The 24686-nt window shown below is 52.7% G+C and overlaps 2 protein-coding genes across 2 annotated transcripts; both read left to right on the top strand.

The window, feature by feature from the left end:
* Positions 1 to 2269: 2269 nt before the first annotated feature.
* On the top strand, positions 2270 to 3019 carry LOC311155521 (proto-oncogene Mas-like; the record flags this gene model as incomplete). Its single annotated transcript, XM_084208742.1, has 1 exon — positions 2270 to 3019. One exon carries the CDS (start codon positions 2270 to 2272, stop codon positions 3017 to 3019), a length of 750 nt encoding a protein of 249 aa, XP_084064868.1.
* Positions 3020 to 5412: 2393 nt separating this feature from the next.
* On the top strand, positions 5413 to 17949 carry LOC311155520 (uncharacterized protein; the record flags this gene model as incomplete). The annotated part of the gene is given in 5 exon segments (XM_084208741.1): positions 5413 to 6279; positions 6281 to 6327; positions 12973 to 13404; positions 16996 to 17732; positions 17735 to 17949. Coding segments are annotated over 5 exon segments (2298 nt in total).
* Positions 17950 to 24686: the final 6737 nt, after the last annotated feature.

Genomic DNA, 24686 nt, shown 5'->3' with positions numbered 1-24686 from the left:
GGGGACAGCGATAAGGAGGCCCACAGTATTTTTGGGGCAAGTTCTGTAACAAGAAGCAAGAGCACATGGCCAAAGGAAAAGTTCAAGGCAAGGTCACCTTTAATGTCACAGCACTGAGTGAATATGACCACCAGACACCCCTCTCAATAAGGAGCATTGTCCAGGAGCATCAAAGCACTCCCAGTAGGAAGTGGATGCATGGAAACTTGTTTAATGAAAATGGGCTCTGTGTTAGATAAGAAAAACATTTTAATGTCCATGTATGGTCATATTGGATAAAAATACTGTTCTAAATTCTCACAACATGCACAGAAATATGGAGAGATCCTTCTGCGTGTCCTGCTGCCCTGATACCTCACTTGGTAACACCATTAGTTGGTGTTAGGAATTGTATTCTGTCTGATTTTGGTATCACTCCTCATCCCCATCTCTGCCACACTCTATCCCATCCCATCCCATCCCATCCCATCCCATCCCATCCCATCCCATCCCATCCCATCCCATCCCATCCCATCCCATCCCGATGTTTCCCAGTCCCTGGCTGCTCCCTGGCTCAGGTGTGGCCTGTTGGGCTCTGCTGCTGTCCAGTGGAGATTTGGGGTTGGGGGCACCCAGAGCCCTCCTGCCCCCTCCAGCCCCTCTCTGCCTGATGCCTTGGGCTGGCTCCCTAGAGCAGAGGCCAGACAAGGTGGAGAGAATAAAAGGAGGCATTGAGGAAAGGCCTTCAAAAGGTTCACCCTGGGCACTCAAAGCCTCTGAGAGGGGCTACACCCAAAATGGACAATGGTCATGAGTTGTTCAGACAGATTTAGGTTTGGTCCATTCACAAATCAGGGGTTAATCCTCCAATGACAGCTTCAGGTAATGAAGTCACTTAGCCCCAGTTTGCCCTCCCCCAATTCCCTTTTGTCTGTACTTCTCTGGGCCTGAGGCAGTAGAGTGTCCTTGAATTGCAGGCTTGGAGGGATTGTTTTGTGTGACCAAAATGTGAGGACAGTTAACTCACACTTTCCATGGAGTTTAGAGTTATGCACTAATGCAGTACAGGATGTGAAAAATGGCAAGGCTAAAATCCTAAGGCATCATGCCCCCCTCTGACATCCTCTAGAAATTCCCCCCAGGCTGCCTTCCCCTCCAGACATCCCTGCTCCTCTCCTGCCCCACTCAGGACGCCCAGCAGTGTTTCTGCTCCTCCTGGCCATTCCATGCTTCTCCAGCCCAATGAACACCAGTGGAGCCATCCCTCTGTGGCCTCTTGTTTGTGTCCAAAGGAGGCTGGGGGGCTGGAGACCAGGGATGGAGCTGGGGAGGGGCATCTCCAAGGGAAAGACGGCCCCAAAGCCTTCCGGGGCAGCCTGGGGTGAGCAGCCCGTGGGGAGGGACTGGAGCCTCAGGCACGGGGCTGGGAGGGATGGGAAGGATGGGAGGTGGGTGGGCTGCATGGAGAGTGGGGTGGGAGGGTGGGGTGGGAGGGGTGGGACATGATGGAGCTGCTGGGAAGGTGTGGGATGTGGTGGGGCTGGAGAGAAGGTGTGGGATGTGCTGGGGCTGGTGACCTCAGGGAAGCCCCAGGGAGGAGAGTCGTTTGATGCTCCTGGACAATGCTCCTTATTGAGAGGGGTGTCTGGTGGTCATATTCACTCAGTGCTGTGACATTAAAGGTGACCTTGCCTTGAACTTTTCCCTTGGCCATGTGAGCTTGCTTCTTGTTACAGAACTTGCCCCAAAAATACTGTGGGCCTCCTTATCGCTGTCCCCAGTGCTTCCAGCCACATTTATCCTCCTGGGTCCACATCTTTACATCCTTTTATCTTTCTTCCCATTTAGTCTTTAAGCAACTTCATAAGAGTTGAAAATGTTTATTCTCTCTTATTTATCAATCCTCTGCAAACCAGCCCAACCCTCCCACCTCCCTCTCCCACCCACCATTTCCCACTGCCCTCCTCTCCTGCACATCTCACTCCTCCCCACTGAATCCTTCCCACTGCAGGGAGCTGATGAGGAGCCACATGGTCCATCCCTGGATTCTCCAAGCACTGACTGCCCATCCACTCTGACCACAGCCAGGGCCACATCCCACTGCCTGCCCATCCATGGAGGTGAGCACCGTGTTCCCATCTCCTGCCTCACCCACTGAAGGAGATGATCTGTGTGAGCCAGATGTCACCAGTGTGGCCACGCACAGTGTGACACTGCTCATCTGCCTCTGTGGGCTGGCTGGGAACGGGGCTGGCTCTGGGTCCTCAGGTTTCACATCCAGAGAGACACCATGAAACCCATCACTTCCTACATCTTTCACCAGTCCATCACCAACTTCCTCATCTCCATGGTCCCCTCCACTCTGTTTTCCCTGCTGCAGGATTTCTCCTGCTCTGCCATCATGCCCCCAGCATCCATACACTTTCTTTTCCTCCTCTTTGTGATCTTCTACACCGTAGGGCTGTACCGGCTGACGGCCATCAGCATCGAGAGGTGCAGGTCCATGCTCTGCCCACCTGGGCTCTGCTGCCACCTTCCCCAGGACCTCTCCTGGGTGGTGGTCAGTGCCATGCTCTGGGCCCTTTCCATCACTGCCATCGCTGCCATTTCTGCTGTGAATTCCCTGTGCCAGTCACAGGAACACAAGCTCTGCTGGGGGGCTCTCATCTCCCTGTACATCCCCATCTTCCTCGTCTGTGCTCCATCCGTGCTCATCTCCAGCACAATCCTCTTTGTTCACTCCAAGGGTAGCTCCCAGCAGCAGCAATCCAAGAAGCTTGTCATCATTGTCTTCCTCGCTGTGTTCCTCACTCTCCCCCTTCTCTGGAATTTCCTGCAGCAGCTCGGCTACACCACTGTGTCCCCCCAGGTTGTTCTCCTGTTTGCCTGCATGCACAGCAGCATCAGCCCCTTCATCTACATCTCAGTAACAGAGGGCTGGAGACGCTGCTCCATGGAGTCCCTCAAGGACTCCCTCCAAAATGTCTTGAGGAGCCAGAAGAAAGCTCTAGCCCTAATAATGATGCCACCATGTGTCTAATGCCACTGGGCCACTTCTAGCAGGATAGCAAGATCTGTACAGCACCAGGGTTCCTCAGGCAAGCAGTCTCGGGCTGGGCAGCTCAGCCTTCCGCAGGCCGAGTGTCCGAACCCTAAGAGCTGTCTTAGCCTGGCACCTTAGCAAGCACAGTGATTATCAGCTCTTAGTGATTTTCAGCTCTTTTATAATTTCAGCTCTTGGCCTGCTAAGGTGCTTTGGCTGCAGTGGTTTCCACAAAGCAGACAGAGAGAGAAGAGAAGGCAGCCTCAGAGATTCCACGATGGTTTTATTTGCAGGGAGTTCATGAAGGGTTCCGATGGCAGCTCTTCCGCCAGAATGGGCCAGGGTGGCTACTTGTATAGGGTTAGGGGGGATTGAAAACTGACCAATTGTAAGGGTACGGGAAAACTAGCCTATAGGGTCACAGAGAGATAAGCTAGGCTGGAGGACCTAAGTGAAGACTCCAGGCTTAGCTATTCTGACTCAGCAAATACTTATCTCAGGCTTACATCCTCCACGGGGCCCTAGCCATCTCAGTGTCCGCTACTACCAGGGACACGGGGGTCTGAGCCTGTTGAACCCTTCAAGTGCCCCGATGCAGGACCATGGGGCAGTGACTTAGGATCACCCTCCCACCTTTATTTCTGCAGGAGAAGGCAGCAGGAGCGTGGCCAAGGGCCATGTGGGAGGCATGCTCTACACAGAGCACATTGGAACATGGCTTTTTTTCTCTCTCACGGGTCCTGGAGCATTGTTCCCCAGATACATCCTTCCCAACACAGCTGTGACCCCAAAATTCCCCCTGGCACCTGGTTCCTGCATCCCACTGAGGTCTGATAGATAAACAGCACCGTGAACCCTGAGCTGCCTTGAACCTGTCTGCCAGCGCTTCCTCCGGCTTCCTCTGGCTCCTGCTGCCAGCCGGGAATGTGGCTGGAGGGAGGGGACACAGCATTGTGCTCCCTGGAGCAGCCATGATCCCCAGTGCCAGAGCTGGGCTGGCACGGACAGGATGGCCCAGGGGCTCAGCATTCCCCACCCCGAGTGCTCTGTCAGTGTCACAGCAGAGATGTCCCTGCTCCCGGGTGGAGCGGGGCTGGCAGGGCCCGGGGGGTCTGGGTGTGTCAGAGGGGCAGGAGGCTCCACAACGGGTCTGGATGCTGCTGTTCCCAAATGTCCTGGTTGGAGAGCAGCAGAGCCTGACAGGCAGAGCTTCAGCCCGGGTAGCAGCCTTGGATGGGATGGCATGGGATGGGATGGGATGGGATGGGATGGGATGGGGTGGGGATGGAGAGTGGGGTGGGAATGGGGTGCAGAGATGGGGATAGGATAGGATAGGATAGGATAGGATAGGATAGGATAGGATAGGATAGGATAGGATAGGATAGGATAGGGACCAGCTCAGCTCTGCTTCCTCAGGCCATAGGGAGGCTTTGAAATGATCCCAGAGCTCCTCCCAGAATTGGAGTTACTTCTGACCAGCACCCAGCTGACTCACCAGCACTTCCAGCACTGCCAGCATTCCTGTGCCACCAGCACCACCATCATCCCTCTGCTGCTGGAGGGACAATGACCCCTGAGGGAAGAGAAACGAGGAATAGTACACATCTCTCAGGAGAGGGAAGGCAGTTGGAAAATGGGACATTCTGCAGGGAAGGAATGTTTCTCATCAGGAGGAAATAAGGAGCCATTTGCAAAATATTTCATTTGGAACTTTTGGCTAGAATCACTTACTCTCTAGAAAAAAAACCAAAGATGAATATCTCGGAGGAAGTGACGTTCTGACGTAGCCAAAGCTGCAATTTCCAACTCCCCTGTGGTTGCATTGAGCCCTGGGGAGCAACACCAGGACAGGGTGTGGAGAGGAGCCAGCAGGACGGGAGTGGGGAGCTCCTGGTGACCTGGGCACTTTCTACTTCATGTCCCTGACCTGGCAGGAGCCGCTTTAGGACACGGATCCCAAAGGAGCAAGAGGTACCAGGGAGCGCCGCTGATCTGCACAGACCCCTTTGCCTGCTGCTGCCCCACAGGGAACAGGTCAGTGCAATGTTTTCCTTCCTCCCTACCCCACCTTCCTCTCCTCCAGCAGCTGCTCTGTTCCTGCCACCCTCTCCCAGTGACCCCAGTGCCCTCCCCAGGTCATCCATCCTCTGCCCTGCACTTCCCTTCCACCTCCCCTGCTGACCAGCCCAACCCTCCCACCTTCTTCTCCCACCCCACAATTTCCACTGCCCTCCTCCCCTTCACATCTCACTCCTCCCCACTGAATCCTTCCCACTGCAGGGAGCTGCTGAGGAGCCACATGGTCCATCCCTGGACTCTCCAAGCACTGACTGCCCATCCACTCTGATCACAGCCAGGGCCACATCCCACTGCCTGCCCAGCGTCCATCCATGGAGGTGACCACCGTGTTCCCATCTCCTCACTCACCCACTGAAGGAGATGATCTGTGTGAGGCAGATGTCACCAGTGTGGCCATACACAGTGTGACACTGCTCATCAGCCTCTGTGGGCTGGCTGGGAACGGGGCTGTCATCGGCCTCCTCAGCCTGAAAATCAGGAACTCTGAAATCTTTGACCTGGCTGTCATTGACTTCCTCTTCCTCCTCTTTGTGGTTCCCTCCACCCTCCTTATCCTGGTGGAGGACATATCCTGCTCTCCTATTTTGCCTCTGCTGTATCTGAATTTCTTTTTCCAGCTGTCAGAGTTCTCCCTCTATTGGGGGCTGTACTGGCTGACGCCAGACGGCCCTGCGGAGTTTGTGGACAAGCTCTGCTTGCTCTGCTGCCGCTGGGACCTTCCCAAGCGCCTGTATTGGGTGCTGGACGCTGTCCAATACTGGGCCTTCTTTGCTCTCTTCACTGTCATTCCTGCAGTCACATTCCTGTGCCCATCACACGAGCAGGAGCACTGCCGGGCAGCTTTCATCTCCATGTACACCCTCATCCTGATCCTCTTTGCTGCACCCATGGTAATTTCCAGCACAGCTGATTTCATTAAGGCCAAGTGTGGCTCCCAGCAGCAGCAACCCCAGAGGCGCGACATCATTATCTTCATCATTGTGCTCTTCACTTTCCTCCTCATCCTCTGCAATTTCCTGCAGCAGCTCGGTTACATCGCTGTGTCCTCACAGGTTGTTTTCCTGCTCACCTGCATCAACAGCAGCATCAAACCCTTCATCTACTTCTTGGTGGGGAGGTGCAGGAGGCCCTGCTCCGTGCAGTCCCTCCGGCACTCGCTCCAGAGGGTCTTTGAGGAGCCAGAAGAAAAAACTGACCACAACGATGATACCTCCACAGACACAGCAGTCTGAGCCTGTTGACCCCTTCCACTGCTCTGCTGAAAGAACTCGGACAGAAGCTGAGAGATTCCTTGAGTCACCTGATTAATCAATATCCACAGGATCACCATTCCCGTGGTGCTGTATTCTGCCAGGAGAAGGGAGCAGGAGCATTGCCTTGGGTGATTTTTGTGGCATGCTCTGCAGGGAGCACACTGGAGCATGGCTTTCCTCCTCCCTCCTGCATCCACATGGCTCCAAGCAGTGCAGCTGGGCTCAGTGCTGTTCCCCAGCTCTATTCCCCATGGAATGGCCCTCATGACCTCAGCCCCAGGGAATGAACTCCATCTCCTTTGGCTCAGCAGATGAGTTCCATGGTGTTTTCAGGGAGCTCTTGCCTGCAAAGAATGGGACACCCTCATCCCTGGGGACACACCCAGCACAGGCTGGCAGTGATTTCCCAAATCCCTGTGGGGCTGGTGCCTCCCAATGGCAGGAAAGGGGGTGGGATCACAGGGAGCATCCTTCTCCTTCTGTCCAGCAGAGCCAGCCCTGCATTCCCAGCTGATGGGAAGGGACACCAGGTAGGGCTGCAGAGCTGGGGAGGGACAGCAACATTCCCTCATACTTTCAGTGGGAATTTGTCACATCCTTGAACCCCAGAATTAAATCCTTCTGAGTAAAGTGCAGGGTTGATAGGGAATTTCCCTGAACTCCTGTGCCTGTAGCAGAAATCACATGGAATAGGGAAATTCCCATCACCAGATGCTTGGACCATTTAATTGCACAGAGATGAGGGGGTTGTGCTGCTCTCCTGCACAATGGGGCCATCCATCCTCTGGTTCCCCAGCATCAGTGTCCAAGGAAGCCCTGGACCACCTCCATCCTGAACCTGGCCACCCTCAGGAGGAGCTGCACAGCCACTCTGCACAGCAGCTTCAGCCACAGCCCAGCCTGTCCTGATCTCTGTCATTCTGGAACCACTCCTCAGTCAGATTTGCATTCATGGTTCCTCTTTGTTTCCAGCACGGTAATTCCGGTCCCAGAATTTATTGAAGAAACAATATCCAGGCTTCACTGCAGAGCCTGTCTCTGTTAAACAGTGTCCAAAATGGCTCATTTCCTTCTTTTATCCCTTTCTAAAGCCTCTGGCTGGTCTGTGAGCAGGGCAGGTACCTGTCTTGTACCAGAGGGTTTTTCTCTCTGTGACTCCTGTTTCCTGTCCATTGGAACAACAAAACTTTCCATGGTGGAACCTCTTGTCCAGGGAAGAACAACTCAGCTAGGGAGTCCCTCCCGAGGCCAGTGCAGAAGGATCATTATCCTTCCATCTACTCTTTCTGCTTCCCAGCACCTTCCTTGTCTCCTGGGTCACCCAGGCCACTCCCTACCTGAGCTTCCTTTCAGAAGAGCAAAGACTTCAAAGCCAAAGGTTTCCAGGCTGTCCCAGCCCATGGAAGAAGGAGGGATGGAATGAGATGATCTCTACTTCTCCTTCCAACCTTTCCTGGGGTGATTTTATGATGCTGAATTGTATCCCCATTCATCTGTTTTGCCCAGAGATAGGTTCTGCACATTTAAGACTGGTTCTGAGCAAAGAGGGGGAGAGAAGCTGCAGCAGTTTGTTTTCAGAAGCTGCGCTCACTCCTCCACATTCCTGCTCCCCGACCGTGCTGTCTGCAGCACAGACATGCAACAGAGAGCTCTCCTTGGCTTTTAGGTTCTTTTAGCTAGCTGAGGCAGAGGAGTTCCCTGCACTGTGGTTTTCCTTTTTCTTGGAACTATTCAAACCTGCTCTGGACTGAAAATCCAGAAGAGCACCGGGAGCTCACACCTGTGGCCCACCGGGGCCTGGGACACGGCATTTTCCAGCACTGGAGGGACGGATAAGAGACTGAGTGAGCCAAACTACACTGCACAACAAGGACTTTCTGAATTTTGCACTCTTCAGAACAGCAAGATATTTTATTGTTTAATATTGTTTTCATTTTTTACGCTTGTGAATTCTTTCCTTGTTAAATAAACAGTTTTTTCCACTTTTCTCTAAGGAAATCTTTTCCAGAACCAGCTGAGAGGGCACTGCTTGAATTTGTTTTCTACAGGAAGCCAGTTCAGAGTCTTCCTCCCAAATTTTCCCTAAACCAGGACAAAACCCAAACCATTCCATGAGGATTCCTTATGTCAGCCACTACCACCCCAGGCAGGAGTTCCCCTGCTGCACACAGCACCAGCCTGGCAGAGCTCAAGGAGCATTTGGACAATGCTCCTCTCAGGCACAGGCTGGGATTGTTGGGATGGCTGTGCAGGGCCAGGAGCTCAACTCCATGATCCTTGTAGGTCACTTCCAACGCTGGATATTTTGTTGTTCTATATTGTGATGACTCTGTTTCATGATTGCTCCACCTGATGATGGTTCCACTGTGTTGTCCCTGTGCCCTGGCTCTGGCACATCCCCAAAAGCCCTCTGCAAGGCAGCACTACCAGAGGGGGTGAATTCCTTTGCACAGCTCCCAGCCAGGAAGTAAATAAGAGGGTGGGCACTGCTCTTGGCACAGCTGAGCAGGAGAGAGGTGCTGGGGGCAAAGACAGAGAAGTCAAACGCCCTCAGCAAGAGCCAGAGCCCAAAATCAGCAGTGAAGAAGGGGAAGGAGATGACAGGAGCAGCAGGAGCAGGGCACGGAGCTTCCCTGGGAGCTGTTTCCATGAGCAGCACAGGAGCCTGGCCAGCAGGGCCAGAACAGAACAGCCCAGGGTGAGCACTGAGAAGAGGCAGCTCAGGACCAAGGCCATGGGCACCAAGGGGCAGAGATGGAGGGTGGCAGTGAGCAGGAAGGAGAGCAGCCAGGGCAGGGCACACAGGAGCACTGGGAAGCGCTGGGAGCGGTGGCAGGGCCAGCAGGGCACGGGCAGGACACACAGAGCTGTGACAGCACTGAGGGCTGTCAGAGAGGAGACAGGGGCAGTGACAGCCAAGAGGATGGGGACCTTCAGCCCAGCTGTGACACCCCACCAGCCCAGCTGGTGGCAGAAGCTCTCTGGGACAGAAAATATCCTCAGGGCACTGGTGATGGAGAGCAGGAAGGTGAAGCCATCCATGGCCAGGCTGAGCACACAGGGGGATGGGGTTCCTGTGGATGCAGAAGCTGAGGAGCCAGAGTACAGCCCCATTCCCACCATCCCACACAGGCACAGCAGCAGCAGCAGCGTGACAGGCACTTTGCTCCACTGCCTGTTGGCACACTGGCTCCAGCTGTCCTGGCTCTCCTCATTCCAGCTCCCCTTGGATGCCTTCCCACCGGGCTGGCTCCAGCAGGCAGGGCTGGCTCCCTCCGTGGCAGGGCACAAAGTGCTCCTGGTGACACCTCTGCTGCTTCTGCTCCCCTCACACAGCTGGAGGGGTGACCAACAGAGACACCACAGCAACGCTGCTGTCCCCCAAACGTGGCTTTTCCCATCTATTCCCAGCCACAGCTTCCATGTGGAGCAGCACAGGGAGGGCTGAGGGACAGGACAGAGGGCAAGTAGGATGTGGGAGCCTGGCCTGCTGTGCCTGGCACACCTCCTTCCTGGCTGTGGACAGGACAGAGCTGGTGCAGGAAAACAATTGGAGAAGGAGAGGATTGCCCATGGAGATATCAGAGAGCAAATGGCTTTGGGATGGATCTGTGCTGGACTCTCAGGTGTCAGCTGCTATCACTGAGCTGCTGGATGCCTTCAGCAGGACACCCATTTCAATATTCCCTCCCTTTTCCCACACTATTTATGGCTTTTAATTCCCTACAGACCTCAGTTCTGCCCCCACAATCCATACCCAGGTTCCACCCAAAGGGGGGCCCTGATTAAGGTAGAAGAGAAGAGTCTGACCTGGTTTCCTCTGGCAGCCTGGAGAACTTCCCCGCAGTGCACTCCCCTCACCTCCACCCTCCAGCTGCTGTCCCTGGACGGGATCTTCAGGAGGCTCCCTGCAATGGTCCCTTGGGAAAGGGGAGCGCAGCCCAAGGGCGGCTGAGCCCCAGCAGCGCCCGGCGCGGGCTCTGTCCCAGCTCCTGCCACAGCCCCTGCTCTCCGTGCTGCCTCGTGTTCTCCAGGGCTCTCACACACAGGCAGCTGCTCCAGAGCCTGCCACGGGAGCAGGGCTCTGCTCCTCATCTGCTCTGCACTCTGCCCAGCAAATGAGCAACAGGAGAGAGCCTCAGCAACCACACCTGTGGCCAAGGCACATGGTCTCCATCTCAGCCTCTTCCTTCATGTTTAAAGCAACTCCAATCCCAAAATCTTGTCTTTTGAACTGCATGAACTTGCCCCCTCTCTTTCCTGTGCCTGGATGCTCAGGACCCTGCTCTACATATGCACTGTGAAAGTTTCATTTCTGGTTCTAATCTATTTTTTCCCACTGGTATACAACAATTTCAGTGGTGCTTCCCCTTCACCATGCAGTTTCCAAGAGGATTCATGCAATGATAAATTCTGTGCATGAGCTGGAGCACAGGGACACAGCAGAAGGATGACTAAGGATTTCATATATATCATTTCTCCTGAGAGGAGGCAAATCAGTGCTGCTCTCCTGGCTTTAATTCTTAGAAATTTGCAGGTTTCATCTGAGTCATCCTCAACACTTCCCTGGCATCTTCTACACTCGCCTTCAGTGAATTCAAGGAATTCCTTCGAAAGCTGAAGTGTTATAATTCCTACCCAGGCTGACATGTGCCTCAGGGATCCGGGATGCTCCCCCTGGAAACTGCTGGCCCTGGGACGAGAATTGCCCCCTCTCTTCCCTGCTGACACCGTGTTTGTGTCCCCAGCTATGGAATCTCACATTCCTTCACCAGCCCAATCCTTTCAAGGGCAAACACTTCATGATCCAGGAGCTGATGGGGCTCCAGAAGAGTTGGAGAGGGACTTTGGATGAGGGCATGGAGTGACAGGACAAGGGTAAATGGCTTCCCACTGACAGAGGGCTGGGGTCAGATTGGATATTGGGAAGAAATCCTTCCCTGTGAGGGTGGTGAGGCCCTGGCACAGGTTGCCCAGAGGGCTGGGGTCAGGTAAGAACAAACACAAGAGCTCCCATGTCTGAGGAGGAGGATGAGGATGAGGATGAGCTCTAATGAGCTCTAATGGGAAGAGGATCACAGCCCCCCAAAACCTGGTCCCTGATAGCTTTCATTGCATCATTAAGGTGATTGGCAGTAATTGGGTGGGCTCTAAGTGCTGATGACCTGGCTGCAAGCAACTGAGTGCTGTCCTTTCCTTAGGCTGTGTGAGCCTGCATTGGAATGACAGAAATAGGAATTCTCAGCTCAGGTTGCTTTCTTGGGGCCAGGGAAGGTTATGGCAATGATTCTGAAACTCAACACAGAATGGGAGTTGTCTCTGTGAAGCCCCCAGATGCTTGCACAGTGCTGTGAGCACTTCCAGCACTGGCAGCATTCCAGTGCCACCAGCCACAAGAGCAGCTCTCTGCTGCTGGAGGGACAGAGACCCCTCAGGGCAGATAAATGAGGAATGGTAGAAACCTGCTGAGAGAAGGAAAGCATTTGGAGAATGTCCCATTTGGAAGAGTGTTTCTAATCAGGAGGAAAGGAGGAGCCATTCAAAGTAATCTGCATGTCAAGCCACTTCCTCTATGGGAGGAAAAAAAAGTCACGATAACTCCGAGGAAGTGAAATTCTGATGTAGCCAAAGCTGCAATTTCCGACTCCCTCGTGACTCCACCGAGCCTTGGGAAACAACCCCAGGACAGGGCACAGAGAGGAGCCAGCAGGACGGGAATGGGGAGCTCCTGGTGACCTGGGCACTTTCTCCTTCATGTCCCTGACCTGGCAGGACCCGCTTTAGGACACGGATCCCAAAGGAGCAAGAGGTACCAGGGAGCGCCGCTGATCTGCACAGACCCCTTTGCCTGCTGCTGCCCCACAGGGAACAGGTCAGTGCAATGTTTTCCTTCCTCCCTACCCCACCTTCCTCTCCTCCAGCAGCTGCTCTGTTCCTGCCACCCTTTCCCGGTGACCCCAGTGCCCTCCCCAGCTCATCTCTCTTCTCCAGTTTCCCATCTGTATCCGAATACTGAAACTTTCTAACACAATGCAAAGCATGAGGAAGCAGGAATTCTTCACCTGCACAGGACACAGATGGATCTCTTCTTGTATTGTGTATATGGTGAGACTTTACAACTGGGTATTAATCCATTAGACCCGCATGGAAGCATTAAAAAGTTTTTATTATCTAATACAAAACACCATTTTCCTAGAAATCATTTCCATGCATCCACCTCCTCCTGCACGTCCTTCTATGATCCTCAAGTTTTATTAAGAGGGGTCATATTCAATGAATGTTGCCGTATTAAAGGTGACCTTGCCTTGAACTTTGGCCATGCACTGTTGCTTCTTGTTCCTGAACCTGCCGCAGAACCACTGCAGGCCTCCTTATCTGCTTCTGCACTGGGTCCTGCCATGTTTGTCATCCTGTGTGCCAGCATTTTCATCTTTTCATCATTTTGGCCACTTTACTTTTGAACAACTTCAGAAGAACTGTAAGTATTTATTCATTTTGCTATTTATTACCCTCCTGCTAACCAGCCAAACCCTGCCACCTCCCTCTCTCACCCCACCATTTCACTGCTCTCCTTCCCTACACATCTCACTCCTCCCCACGGAATCCTTCCCACTGCAGGGAGCTGCTGCCCATCCACTCTGACCTCAGCCAGGGCCACATCCCACTGCCTGCCCAGCGTCCATCCATGGAGGTGAGCACCGTGTCCCCCCCTGCCAACTCATCCACTGAAGGAGATGATCTCTGTGAGCCAGATGTCACCAGTGTGGCCACCCACCGTGTGACACTGCTCATCTGCCTCTGTGGGCTGGCCAGGAATGGGTCTATGCTCTTCCTCCTCAGCATCACCTTCACCACCAACTTCATCTTCACCCTGGCTGTTGCTGTCTTGCTCTTCCTCCTCCTCCTGCTCCTGTTCACACTGCTCCTCCTTGCAGAGGATGTGGTCTGCTCTGCTGTCGTGCCCCTGGGGCACTTCAGCTTCCTTTTGCGGCTGTCGCTCTCGTGCTCCAGCGTGGGGCTGTACCCTGTGGTGTTCATGAACATCTCAGGGTGTGGCTCTGCAGCCTTCACTTCCTCCTGCTGCTGCTGCTCTTTCTTTTCCAGGTGCCTGCCATGCGTGGTGATGGGTGCCCTGCAGTGCCCTTCTCTGCTGCCATTGCTCTCAATCCAGCAGTGCCTTCCCTGGGCCAGTGTCATGAAGAGCACTGCCACGGTCTCTCATCTCCATGGGCACCCTCCACCTCCTCCTCTTTGCTCCCTTCATGCTCATTTCCAGCATATTCTTCTGCATTCAGGACTCATGATGCTCAGAGAAGGGCCAGCCCAAGATGCTCCACACTATTATCTTCCTCTCTCTCCTCATCACTCTCCCCCTCAGCCTCTGGAATTCCCTGCAGCAGCTCAGCTACATCATTCTTCCTTCCCAGCCTGGTTTCCTGCTTGCCTGCATCAACAGCACCATCAAACCAATCATCTAATTCCTGTTAGGGAGATGCTGGAAGAACTGCTCCATGGGGTCCCTCAGGAAATCTCTCCGGAGGGTTTAGGGGGGCCAGAAGAAAACACTGCCAGCAGCAATGATTCCACCAGGGAATGACTCCAATGCTTCCATGGCAGTCTGAGCCTGTTGATCCCTTCCACTGCACTGACAAAGCACTGTCGGACAGTGGCTGAGGGTTTCCTTGAGTCACCTGATTCATAAATATCCAGGGGGCCACCCTCACACCTCAATTCCTGCAGGAGAAGGCAGCAGAGGCATTGCCAGTGCCATGTGGGAGGGATGCTCTGCAGGAAGCACATTGGAGCATGGCTGTGCTCCTCCCTCATGAGTTCTAGAACAAGATTCCCAAAAGGGATCATGACCCACACGACTGTGATCCCAAACTCCCCCTGGCACCTGGATCCTGCATCCCACTGAGGTCTGATATCAATAAACAGCACCGTGAACCCTGAGCTGCCTTTGCCCCCTCTGCCAGCACTTCCCGGCTTCCTCTGGCTCCTGCTGCCAGCCAGGAATGTGGCTGGAGGGAGGGGACACAGCCATGGCTTGTGCTCCCTGGAGCAGCCATGATCCCCAGTGCCCAGATCTGGGCTGGCACGGACAGGATGGCCCAGGGGCTCAGCATTCCCCACCCCGAGTGCTCTGTCAGTGTCACAGCAGAGATGTCCCTGCTCCCGGGTGGAGCGGGGCTGTCAGGCTGGGGTGAAGGCAACTCCGGGTGTCTGGGCGTGTTGGAGGGAGCAGGAGGCTCCAGGAAGGATCTGGATGCTGCTGATCCCAAACGTTCTGATTGGAGAGCAGCAGAGCCTGACGGGCAGAACTTCAACCCGAGGAGCGGCCATGGGATGGGATGGGATGGGATGGGATGGGATGGGATGGGATGGGATGGGATGGGATGGGATGGGATGGGACGGGACGGGACAGGACAGCATGGCATGGCATGGCATGGCATGGCATGGCATGGCATGGCATGGCATGGCATGGCATGGCATGGCATGGCATGGCATGGCATGGCATGAGCAGTGGAGATGGGAATTGCGAGTGATACCAAAATCAGCCAGAATTAACTTTCAAACACAATGGGAAGCATTAGGAAGCAGAGGACACACAGAAGGATGTCTCCGTATTTCTGTTTGGGGCAAGACTTTACAATAGGGATTTTATCCATCATAACCACACGCAGTCATTAAAGTGTGTTTCTTAGCTAATACATAAACATCCCTTTCCTAGGACTCATTTCCATGAATACACCTCCTTCTCCAAGTCCTCTCCTGATCCTGGAGGATCATTCAGAGGGGTCTTGTCACCGACATGTTTTATGAAAAATCCTTTCCTTAGGATTTTTCCTCCTGAGAAGCTGAGAGGCCTCAGGAACAAAATGTAAACAATTCTTATCTGCTGCTGTGGAATGCAACAGGTGGATCTGTGATTGGTCTGATCTCTTGCTTCTAATTAATGGCCAGTCACAGTCCACCTGTCTCGGACTGTATGGTCAGTCTGAACCTTTGTTATTCATTCCTCTTCTATTCTTAGCTAAGCCTTCCAATGAAATCCTTCCTTCTATTCTTTTAGTATAGTTTTTAATATAATATATATCGTAAAATAATAAATCAGCCTTCTGAACATGGAGTCGACTTTCTCATCTCTTCCCTCGTCCTGGGACCCCTCTGAACACGGTCACAGGGTCTTTGGTGGTCGCATTCCCTGAGTGCCTTGAACTTTTCCTTTGGCCATGTGCTCTTCCTTCTAGTTACAGAACTTGCCCCAAGACCCCTGCAGGCCTCCAAACCTGTTTCTGCACTGTCTCCAGCCACCTTTATCATCCTGTGTGCTCCTGCAGGGCACACTGGAGCTGGGCTTTCCTCATCCCTCCGGGATCCTAGAACCCTATGGCCAGGAGGAGTAGGGACACTGCTGTGGGTCCTGGTGGAGTGGGGGCAGATCGGGGCTGTTTGGCAGGGCACAGGAGTCCCAGGGGCATCTGGGGTATTGGAATCTGTTTTGTAGTGGCCAGGAGAGGGTCAGAGGGGTTGGAGGGGGTCGGGAAGCTGGCAATCCCCAATCTCCCCGCTGGAGGAGAGTAGAGCCTGACAGGCCACGCTCAGAGTGGGGGAGCAGCTCCATCTGAGAAACCTGTGGGATGGGATAAGATGGAGTAAGGATGGAGAGCAGGGTGGGAATGGGGATAGGGAGTTGGAGGCAGAGATGAGGATGTTATGGGGATAGAACAAGGAAGCAGCTCAGCTGTGCTTCCTGAGTCCCAGGGCCTCTTTTTGCAAGTATCATGGAGCTATTCCTAGATTGGGAGTTGAATCTGAGAATCACCCAGCTGCCTCACCAGCACTGCCAGCACTGCCAGCATTCCAGTGCCACCAGCAGCTCCAGCATTCCTTTGCTGCTGGAGAGAGCATGATCTCTCAAGGAAGAGTAAGGAGGAATAGTAGAAACCTATTGGGAAAAGGGAAGGCAGTTGCAGAATGGACCTTGCCCTGGGAAGGACTGTTTCTTATCAGGAGAAATTGCGCGGCTATTAACAAAATACACTTGCTTTGTGGCAAAGGAAAAAAAAATCAAGATCAGTAACCCTAAGCCTGTGGAACTCTGTCGTTGCCAAAGTTGTAAAGCCACTTCCAACTGCCCTGTGACCCCACTGAGTCTTGGGGAGCAACAACAGAACAGGGCAGAGAGGGACAGGAGAGGGGAGCTCCTGGTGATCTGGGAACGTTCTTCTGCATGGTACTGACCTAGGAGAAGCCGCTTTAGGACATGGATCCCAAAGGAGCAAGAGGTGCCAGGAAGCGCCGCTGATCTGCACAGACCCCTTTGCCTGCTGCTGCCCCACAGGGAACAGGTCAGTGCAATGTTTTCCTTCCTCCCTACCCCACCTTCCTCTCCTCCAGCAGCTGCTCTGTTCCTGCCACCCCAGGTCATCCTCTGCCCTGTCCATACCTTCCGCATCCCCCGTTGAAACGCCCAACCCTCCCACCTCCCTCTGCCACCCCACAATTCCCACTGCCCTTCTCCCCTGCACATCTCACTCCTCCCCACTGAACCCTTCCCACTGCAGGGAGCTGCTGAGGAGCCACATGGTCCATCCCTGGATTCTCCAAACACTGACTGCCCATCCACTCTGACCACAGCCAGGGCCACATCCCACTGCCTGCCCCGCGTCCATCCATGGAGGTGACCACTGTGTCCCCATCTCCTGCCTCACCCACTGAAGGAGATGATCTGTGTGAGCCAGATGTCACCACCGTGGCCATACACAGTGTGACACTGCTCATCTGCCTCTGTGGGCTGGCTGGGAATGGGGCCGTCATCTGGGTCCTCGGGTTCCGCTGTTTGTCCAGGAAGAGAACCAACCGATACATCCTCGCCCTGACTCTTTTGGACTTCCTGTTCCTCCTCTTTCTGGTCCCCTCCACTCTGCTCTTCCTGCTGGAGGACCTGTCCTGTTCTATTATCCTGCCTTTGCTGTACACATGGTTGCTTTTCGAGGCACCACTGGTATCATACAGTTTGTGGCTGTACACGCTGACATTCATCAGCATCCAGAGGTGCAGGTCCATCCACTGCCCGCTCTGGCACTGCTGCCACCATCCCCAGCAGCTGTTGAAGGAGATGCATGCCCTGCTCGCGGCCTTCTTCATCACTCTCATCACTATCTTTGCCACCATGATTTCTCTGTGTGTGTTCCAGAAATCTGAGCACTGCTGGGTGTCTCTCATCTCCATGTACGCCTTCAACCTCCTCCTCTGTGCTCCCTTCGTGCTCATTTCCAGCACAATCCTCTTCACTCATTTCAAGCCTGGCTCCCAGCAGCAGCAGCCCAAGAAGCTCGACATTGTTATCTGCCTCATCGTGCTCTTCACTCTGCCCCGCAGCAGTTTGGTTACGCCATTGTGCCCTCCCAGGTGGCTTTCCTGCTCGCCTGCATCCACAGCAGCATCAATCCCATCATTTGCTTCCTGGTGGGGAGGTTCTGGAGGCCCTGCTCTGTGGAGTCCCTCCGGCTCTCCCTCCAGAGGGTCTTTGAGGAGCCAGAAGAAAACACTGCCCACAGCAACGATCCTGCCATGGACACTGTGCTCTGAGCCTTACTGAGGGACTCTGGGACTGTGGCTGAGGGACTCCTTTATTCACCTGATGAATAAATATCTAAAGTGTCACCCTCCCTGTGCTGGTGCATCCTTTCCAGTGAGAGGAATAGTGGATTTGTCTTTACAAACAAGCTGTGGGTCTGCTGGTAGATACAACTAGCACTGGGAGATAAAAGAAACAATGGGAAAGTTTCCACCGATTGATGAAAGATATTTCCTTTTACAAATAAACGTTAGGTTTGCTGATAAATGAAATTAGACATTAAAAAATGAACAAAACAATGGGGAAGAAAAACCCATAAATTCCATAAGAATTAAAACTTAAAAGGGAGGGTTATACATTAGAGGAAAATCTTCAGTATCAGGTGTATTGGGAAGTCTGTACCTCTCAAGTACCTGAGCCAGTGGGGAAAGAGAGAAGGGAAATGTGGGCGGGAAACTAGGATAAAAAGGGAGGTTCCGTCCTGTTCCCCAAATGGATCCTTCCCAACACAGCTGTGATCCCAAACTCCCCCTGGCACCTGGTTCCTGCATCCCACTGAGGTCTGATATCAATAAACAGCACCGTGAACCCTGAGCTGCCTTTGTCCCCTCTGCCAGCGCTTCCCGGCTTCCTCTGGCTGCTGCTGCCAGCTGGGAATGTGGCTGGAGGGAGGGGACACAGCATTGTGCTCCCTGGAGCAGCCATGATCCCCAGTGCCAGAGCTGGGCTGGCACGGACAGGATGGCCCAGGGGCTCAGCATTCCCCACCCCGAGTGCTCTGTCAGTGTCACAGCAGAGATGTCCCTGCTCCCGGGTGGAGCGGGGCTGTCAGGGTGGGGGGAATGCAGCCCCTGAGGTCTGGGCATGTGGGAGGGGCAAGAGGCTCCAGGAAGGATCTGGATGCTGCTGATCCCAAATGTCCTGGCTGGAGAGCAGCAGAGCCTGACGGGCAAAGCTTCAACCTGGGGAGCGGCCATGGGAAAGGATGGGATGGGATGGGATTGTGAAAGGAGTGGAGATCAGAATCAGTGATAATAAACTTTGCAACACAATGAGAAGCATTAGGAAGCGGAAATTCTTTACCTCCAAAGGACACACAGAAGGATGTCTCCATATTTGTGTTTGGGGTGGGACTTTACAACAGGGGTTTTATCCATCATAACCACACAGAGTCATTAAAGTGCCTTTCTTATCTGATACATGAACATCACTTTCCTAGGACTCATTTCCATGCACCCACCTCCTTCTCCAGGTCCTTTTTTGACCCTGGAGGATCATTCAGAGGGCTCTCTTGTGGTTGCATTCACTGAATACTGTGATATTAAAGGTGACCTTGCCTTGAACTTTGGGAGGAGCCAGAAGAAAACACTGACTACAGCAACAATCCTGCCATGGACACCGGGGTCTGTATCTATTGATTCCTTCCACTGCATTGTTGAGGGACCCCGGGACAGTGGCTGAGGAATTCCTTAAATCACCTGATATGTATCTAAAGTGTCACCCTCCCTGTGCTGGTGCATCCCCAGCCCCTTTCCAGGCCGCTCTGGGCTCGGATCCGTGCTTGTGAGGCCTCAGCCTTGAGGAGCAGCCCCTGGGCTCAGCTCCTGTGGCGCTGATCAGAAACACCCTCTGCTCCCAGGAGCTGCTGCTGTCCAACGACCTCCTGGGGTTTCATCCACAGCCTTGGGAATGGTTTTGCTCCCCTGAATGCCCCAGCATCCCTGCCCTCCCGCCGTCACGGGAAGCTGCCGGCCCCAGGTGTGGCCAGGGTGGGACATTGCTGTGAGCGCCGCCATCCCTGGGGCCCTGTGAGCAGCGCCCAGAGGAGACCTTGGAGCTCTCCTGGGCCCAGCAGCGCTGAGCAGGAGCTCCCTGGCACTGGGGCCTCTCCGGGCTGGGATCTCTCCCGGCTGCTGCCCTGGGCTGATCCCCGAACGCCGGCGGCTCCTGGGCCGATCCCCCAGGGCTCGAGGCCCAGCCTTGGCACAGGGAGGAGATGCAAAGGGATCCGCAGGGAGCACTGCACTGCCTGCCAGGGGAATTCTCACAGGCACCTTGCACTGACTCTGTCTGTCTGTCTGTCTGTGTGCACACACGTGTGCATCTGCCATGGCCAATGTGTCAGGAATGCCGCTCTCTCTGGTGTGGGAGTGCCTGAGACATCTGAGCGAGTCAGGCCTGGAAGGAAGTTTCATTAGGTTGAATGCTGCTAAGTAATATTCCTCTGTTGAATCGTTATGTTTAAGGTATAACTGAAGTACTGTGAAAAACACAATTTACTGCTTAGAGTTTTTAAAATTTTTAAAATAGTAATAGGATAAAAACAGGATAATGTTTCCAGTACTGGGCTGCTCCTGTCTAACAGCTAACAAACACACTGGTGTACACAGACAGTGTTATCTTTATACCATTACAACGCTGAGATACGTGAAAATTTATGTGTTTCATGCATTATTTAAACATTGTTGCAAGCTTTCTGATATTTTGGGAACTCCTACATCTGACTTCACACTCTGGCTTATCTGCATAACATCCTGGGTGTTATGTGAATTTATTTTATTTCTGCTTTTGTCTCTATCTTGCTGTTTCATATCTTCTGATAAGGATTTAATATGTCTTCCTTAAATTTAATATGGAATTCTCCGACTGTCCTCTTGTGTTCTGGTTTGTGTCACGGATTTCTTATCACTTGGAGAGGTTGGTCAGCAGATGACCTTGCAGGGTTTTTAGTTACACAAAAGATTTTCTTTTCTTTTTTATGTCTTATGTTTTGCTAAGGTCTGTAACACAGTGCATTCTTCACACTATTATTTCCATAATTGACGCATAGATAATATTCATAACACTACTATATCTATGAGTAACACAGTTTATAATTAAGCTGATAGATTGTTTATATTAACAAGCAGTTAAAAAGAGTTATAATTGATACTATGTGTAAATACTTGTAATCGCTAACAACATGCACAGACATATATAAATACGAAAGCCAATTTTATCTGGTAATTTTTCCCAGTCCAGTTGAGTGCTTTAAAGCTTTTAGGACATTTTCTTTTTAATCCTTACCCTCACTGTCCTTTTGTCACCTGCCCTTGAACACACACACAAACACACACAGGGACAACACTTTGCTGTGCTGTTACCTAATATTAAACCTGGTTTTTACTGATTTCCTTGCTGGTGGTTTTGTGCCTTCAGAAATTCTTCCTCTGCCCTGGCTTTGGCCTCTCCCTCAGCAGGCTGGGATGGTGCAGCTCCAAGGGCAGATGCAGTCCGTGCTCCTCAGCACAGCCACCCCCTTCCAGGAGCAGGGTCACACCTGTGTGTGTCACCGTGGTCTCCTCGGGGCATCACCCCCTCCCTGAGGCTTCTCTGAGGTCTCTGAGCTGGGGGGTTCAGCCTGGAGAAGGGAAGGCTTCAGGGAGACCTTAGAGCCCCTGCCAGAGCCCAAAGAGGCTCCAAGAACTGGAGAGGCTTTGGACAAAGGCCTGAAGTGACAGGACACTGGGGAATGGCTTCCCACTGCAAGGGAACAGGGTTAGGTGGAATATTGGGAATAAATTCTTCCCTGTGAGGCTGGATAGGCCCTGGCACAGGTTCCCAGATTTGCCCTGGCCTCCCCATCCTTGGAGGTGTTCCAGGCCAGGCTGGATGGGGTTTGAAGAATCTCAGTCTAGTGAAGGTGTCCGTGCTTGCAAAGGGGTGAGATCAGGAAAAAATAACCACAAGTATTCCCAACACTGAGGAGGAGGAGAACAATGAGCTGTGGTGAAGGGCTGGAAGGGGCCCCACAGCACCCCAACATCTGGTCTCCATGAGCTTTTATTGCACCATCAGAGGCACTGTCAGTAAGAAATGTGGGCTCAGATGCTGATAACCTGCTGCAAGCCCGTCGTGGTTTGGCACTGGCCAAAGGCCAGGCACCCACGGAAGCCGTTCGATCAGCTTCTCCTGCTCTCAGCTGGGCAGGGGAGAGGGAAACAAAAATTAACAAAGGGATCATGAGTTGAGATGAGGACTGGGAGAAAAAAACACTCCAAGAGTAAAAAAACAGGTTCAAATTTAATGGTATTAAATAAACTTATTGTTAACAGAGTCAGAGAACTATATTGAGAAGTAAAATAGAACTTTTGAACACCTTTCTTTCCCCAAAACCCTCCCTTCTTCCTGCCTAGAGCACAGGGAGACAGGGCAAGGGGGTTCTTCACCAGTGTCTTGGTTTGGAAAGACAGTTGCCTGCTAAAACAGACAGGAGCCTCCCCTGAAATGGAGAATGCAAACCCTCCCCACCCCTCTGAATTGCTGTGAATTTTAAATTATGGGGCTCTCAGGCAAAAATATGGGAGCAGGAAATAATAGTTCTTTAATAGGGAAGGGAAAAAATGATATAATAAAAACAATGCAATTCACTAGAACAACACTGACAGAGTCAGAACACAACCTGACACCCTGTGGGTCAGGGTGTTGGTAGCAGTCCAGTTGGAAAAGGGGCTGCAGTCCTCCTGCAGTGTCAGGCGTGGTTCTGTTGGAGCAGGGCAGTCCTGTAGGAAAAGGGTGAATTCTTCCTCCGCAGATCCGTGGAAGTAGAAGCAGCTGCTGTTCCTCTGAGGAGTCCAGTGGAGAAGAGCTGTGTGGTGTGTCAGAATCTCCAGGTTATATCTGGGTAGGAATGCTTGGCTCCTCCCTCTGGGCGGAGCATCTCACAATGGGATGTTATAGTTCTTATCAGTCATGTGGTGACATTCAATAGCTTCTTATCAGCAGATGTCCCCTGCTGAGGGACTTTGATTATGATCACTCAGGAAGAGAGATAAGGGGAATTGCCCACTTGACACCAGACAACTGCCACACAGAGGCAATAGAATACATCTTGCCTTGCAATCTGGGACATTATCCACCCCTTATTCTATTTCCATCTGTATCATAATGAAACCTTACAAACAGTTCTCACTTAAGACTAGGTTTCCCTGTGGTACACAACGGCTTTCTCCATCTCTCTGCATTACCCACCAAGTGTAACCAGGTCCTTGAGCAAAAACTATTTCACGGATGGGTTTGTCTTTGCCTGAGGTGGGAGTAATCCAAACAGTCTTTCCTAAAATACCTTTGATGTGTACAACAGGGACTTTATCTCCATCCACAGTGTGCAGGGGTTCAGACTGGGCAGGACCAGCTCAATTGATGGACCCTCTGGTGTTGACCTTCCAGGTGGCCTTTGCTAAGTTAATTTCCCAATTTCTGAAAGTTCCCCCACCAAGTGCCTTCAGGGTAGTCTTGAGTAGTCCATTGCACTGTTCAACTTTCCCGGCAGCTGGTGCATGATATGGGATATGGTATATCCATTCAATACCATGTTCCCTGGCCCAGGTATTGATAAGGCCATTCTTGAAATGGGTCCCATTGTCTGACTCAATTCTCTCAGGGGTTCCATGTCTCTACAGGACTTGCTTTTCAAGGCCCAGGATGGTGTTCCGGGCAGTGGCGTGAGGCACAGGGTAGGTCTCCAACCATCCCTCCAACCCACCATACCACAGAGGCTTCACTCGCTTGGCCTGCTTGATGGCAGCACACGTCTCACAGTCATGGATAACCTGAGAAATACTGTCTTTGGTTAAAGCCACCCCTTGGTCTCGTGCCCACTTATAGGTGGCATCTCTGCCTTGATGGCCTGAGGCATCATGGGGCCATCGAGCTAGGAACAATTCTCCCATATGTTGCCAATCTAAGTCTATCTTTGACACCTCTATTTTTGCTGCCTGATCTACCTGTTGGTTGTTTTGGTGTTCCTCATTAGCCCGACTCTTGGGGACATGGGCATCTACGTGTTGGACCTTCATGGGTAGCTTTTGTAACCGAGTGGCAATGTCTTTCCACTCATCAGCAGCCCAGATTGGTTTTCCCCTACGCTGCCAGTTGGCCTTTTTCCACCTTTCCAGCCAGCCCCACAGAGCATTGGCTACCATCCAGGAATCAGTATAAAGGTAGAGCTTTGGCCACTTCTCTCTCTCCGCAATGTCCAGGGCCAGCTGAACAGCTTTGAGTTCAGCAAGTTGACTTGATCCACCTTCTCCTTCGGTAGCTTGAGCAACTTGTCGTGTGGGGCTCCATACGGCTGCTTTCCACTTCCGGTTCATCCCTACGATGCGACAGGAACCGTCAGTGAAAAGAGCGTAGTGTGTTTCCTCTGCTGGTAGCTGGTTGTACGGTGGAGCTTCTTCGGCACGTGTCACTTGCTCTTGTTCCTCTTTGTCAGCAAGACCAAAGTCTTCACCTTCTGGCCAGTTTGTAATTATTTCTAAAATCCCAGGGCGATTCAAGTTTCTAATAGGGGCGCGCTGTGTGATCAAGGCAATCCATTTACTCCATGTAGCGTCAGTGGCATGGTGGGTGGTGGGAGCCTTTCCTTTGAACATCCACCCCAGTACCGGTAGTCGGGGTGCCAGGAGGAGTTGTGTTTCCGTGCCAATCACCTCTGAGGCAGCTTGAACTCCTTCGTAGGCAGCCAAGATTTCCTTTTCTGTGAGAGTGTAATTGGCTTCGGACCCTCTCTAGCTTCGACTCCAAAATCCCAGTGGTCGGCCTCGAGTCTCTCCCGGCACCTTTTGCCAAAGGCTCCAGGACAAGCCATGGTTCCCGGCTGCAGAGTAGAGCATGTTCTTCACCTCTGGTCCCGTCCTGACTGGACCAAGGGCCACTGCATGAGTGATCTCCTGCTTGATCTGGGCAAAAGCGTGTTGCTGCTCAGGGC

The sequence above is a fragment of the Fringilla coelebs genome, assembly GCF_963513975.1.
Source record: "Fringilla coelebs genome assembly, chromosome: 6".
Taxonomy (NCBI): Eukaryota; Metazoa; Chordata; class Aves; order Passeriformes; family Fringillidae; genus Fringilla; species Fringilla coelebs.
The sequence above is the reverse complement of the archived record's forward strand: the minus strand, read 5'-3'. Positions and strand labels throughout refer to the sequence as shown.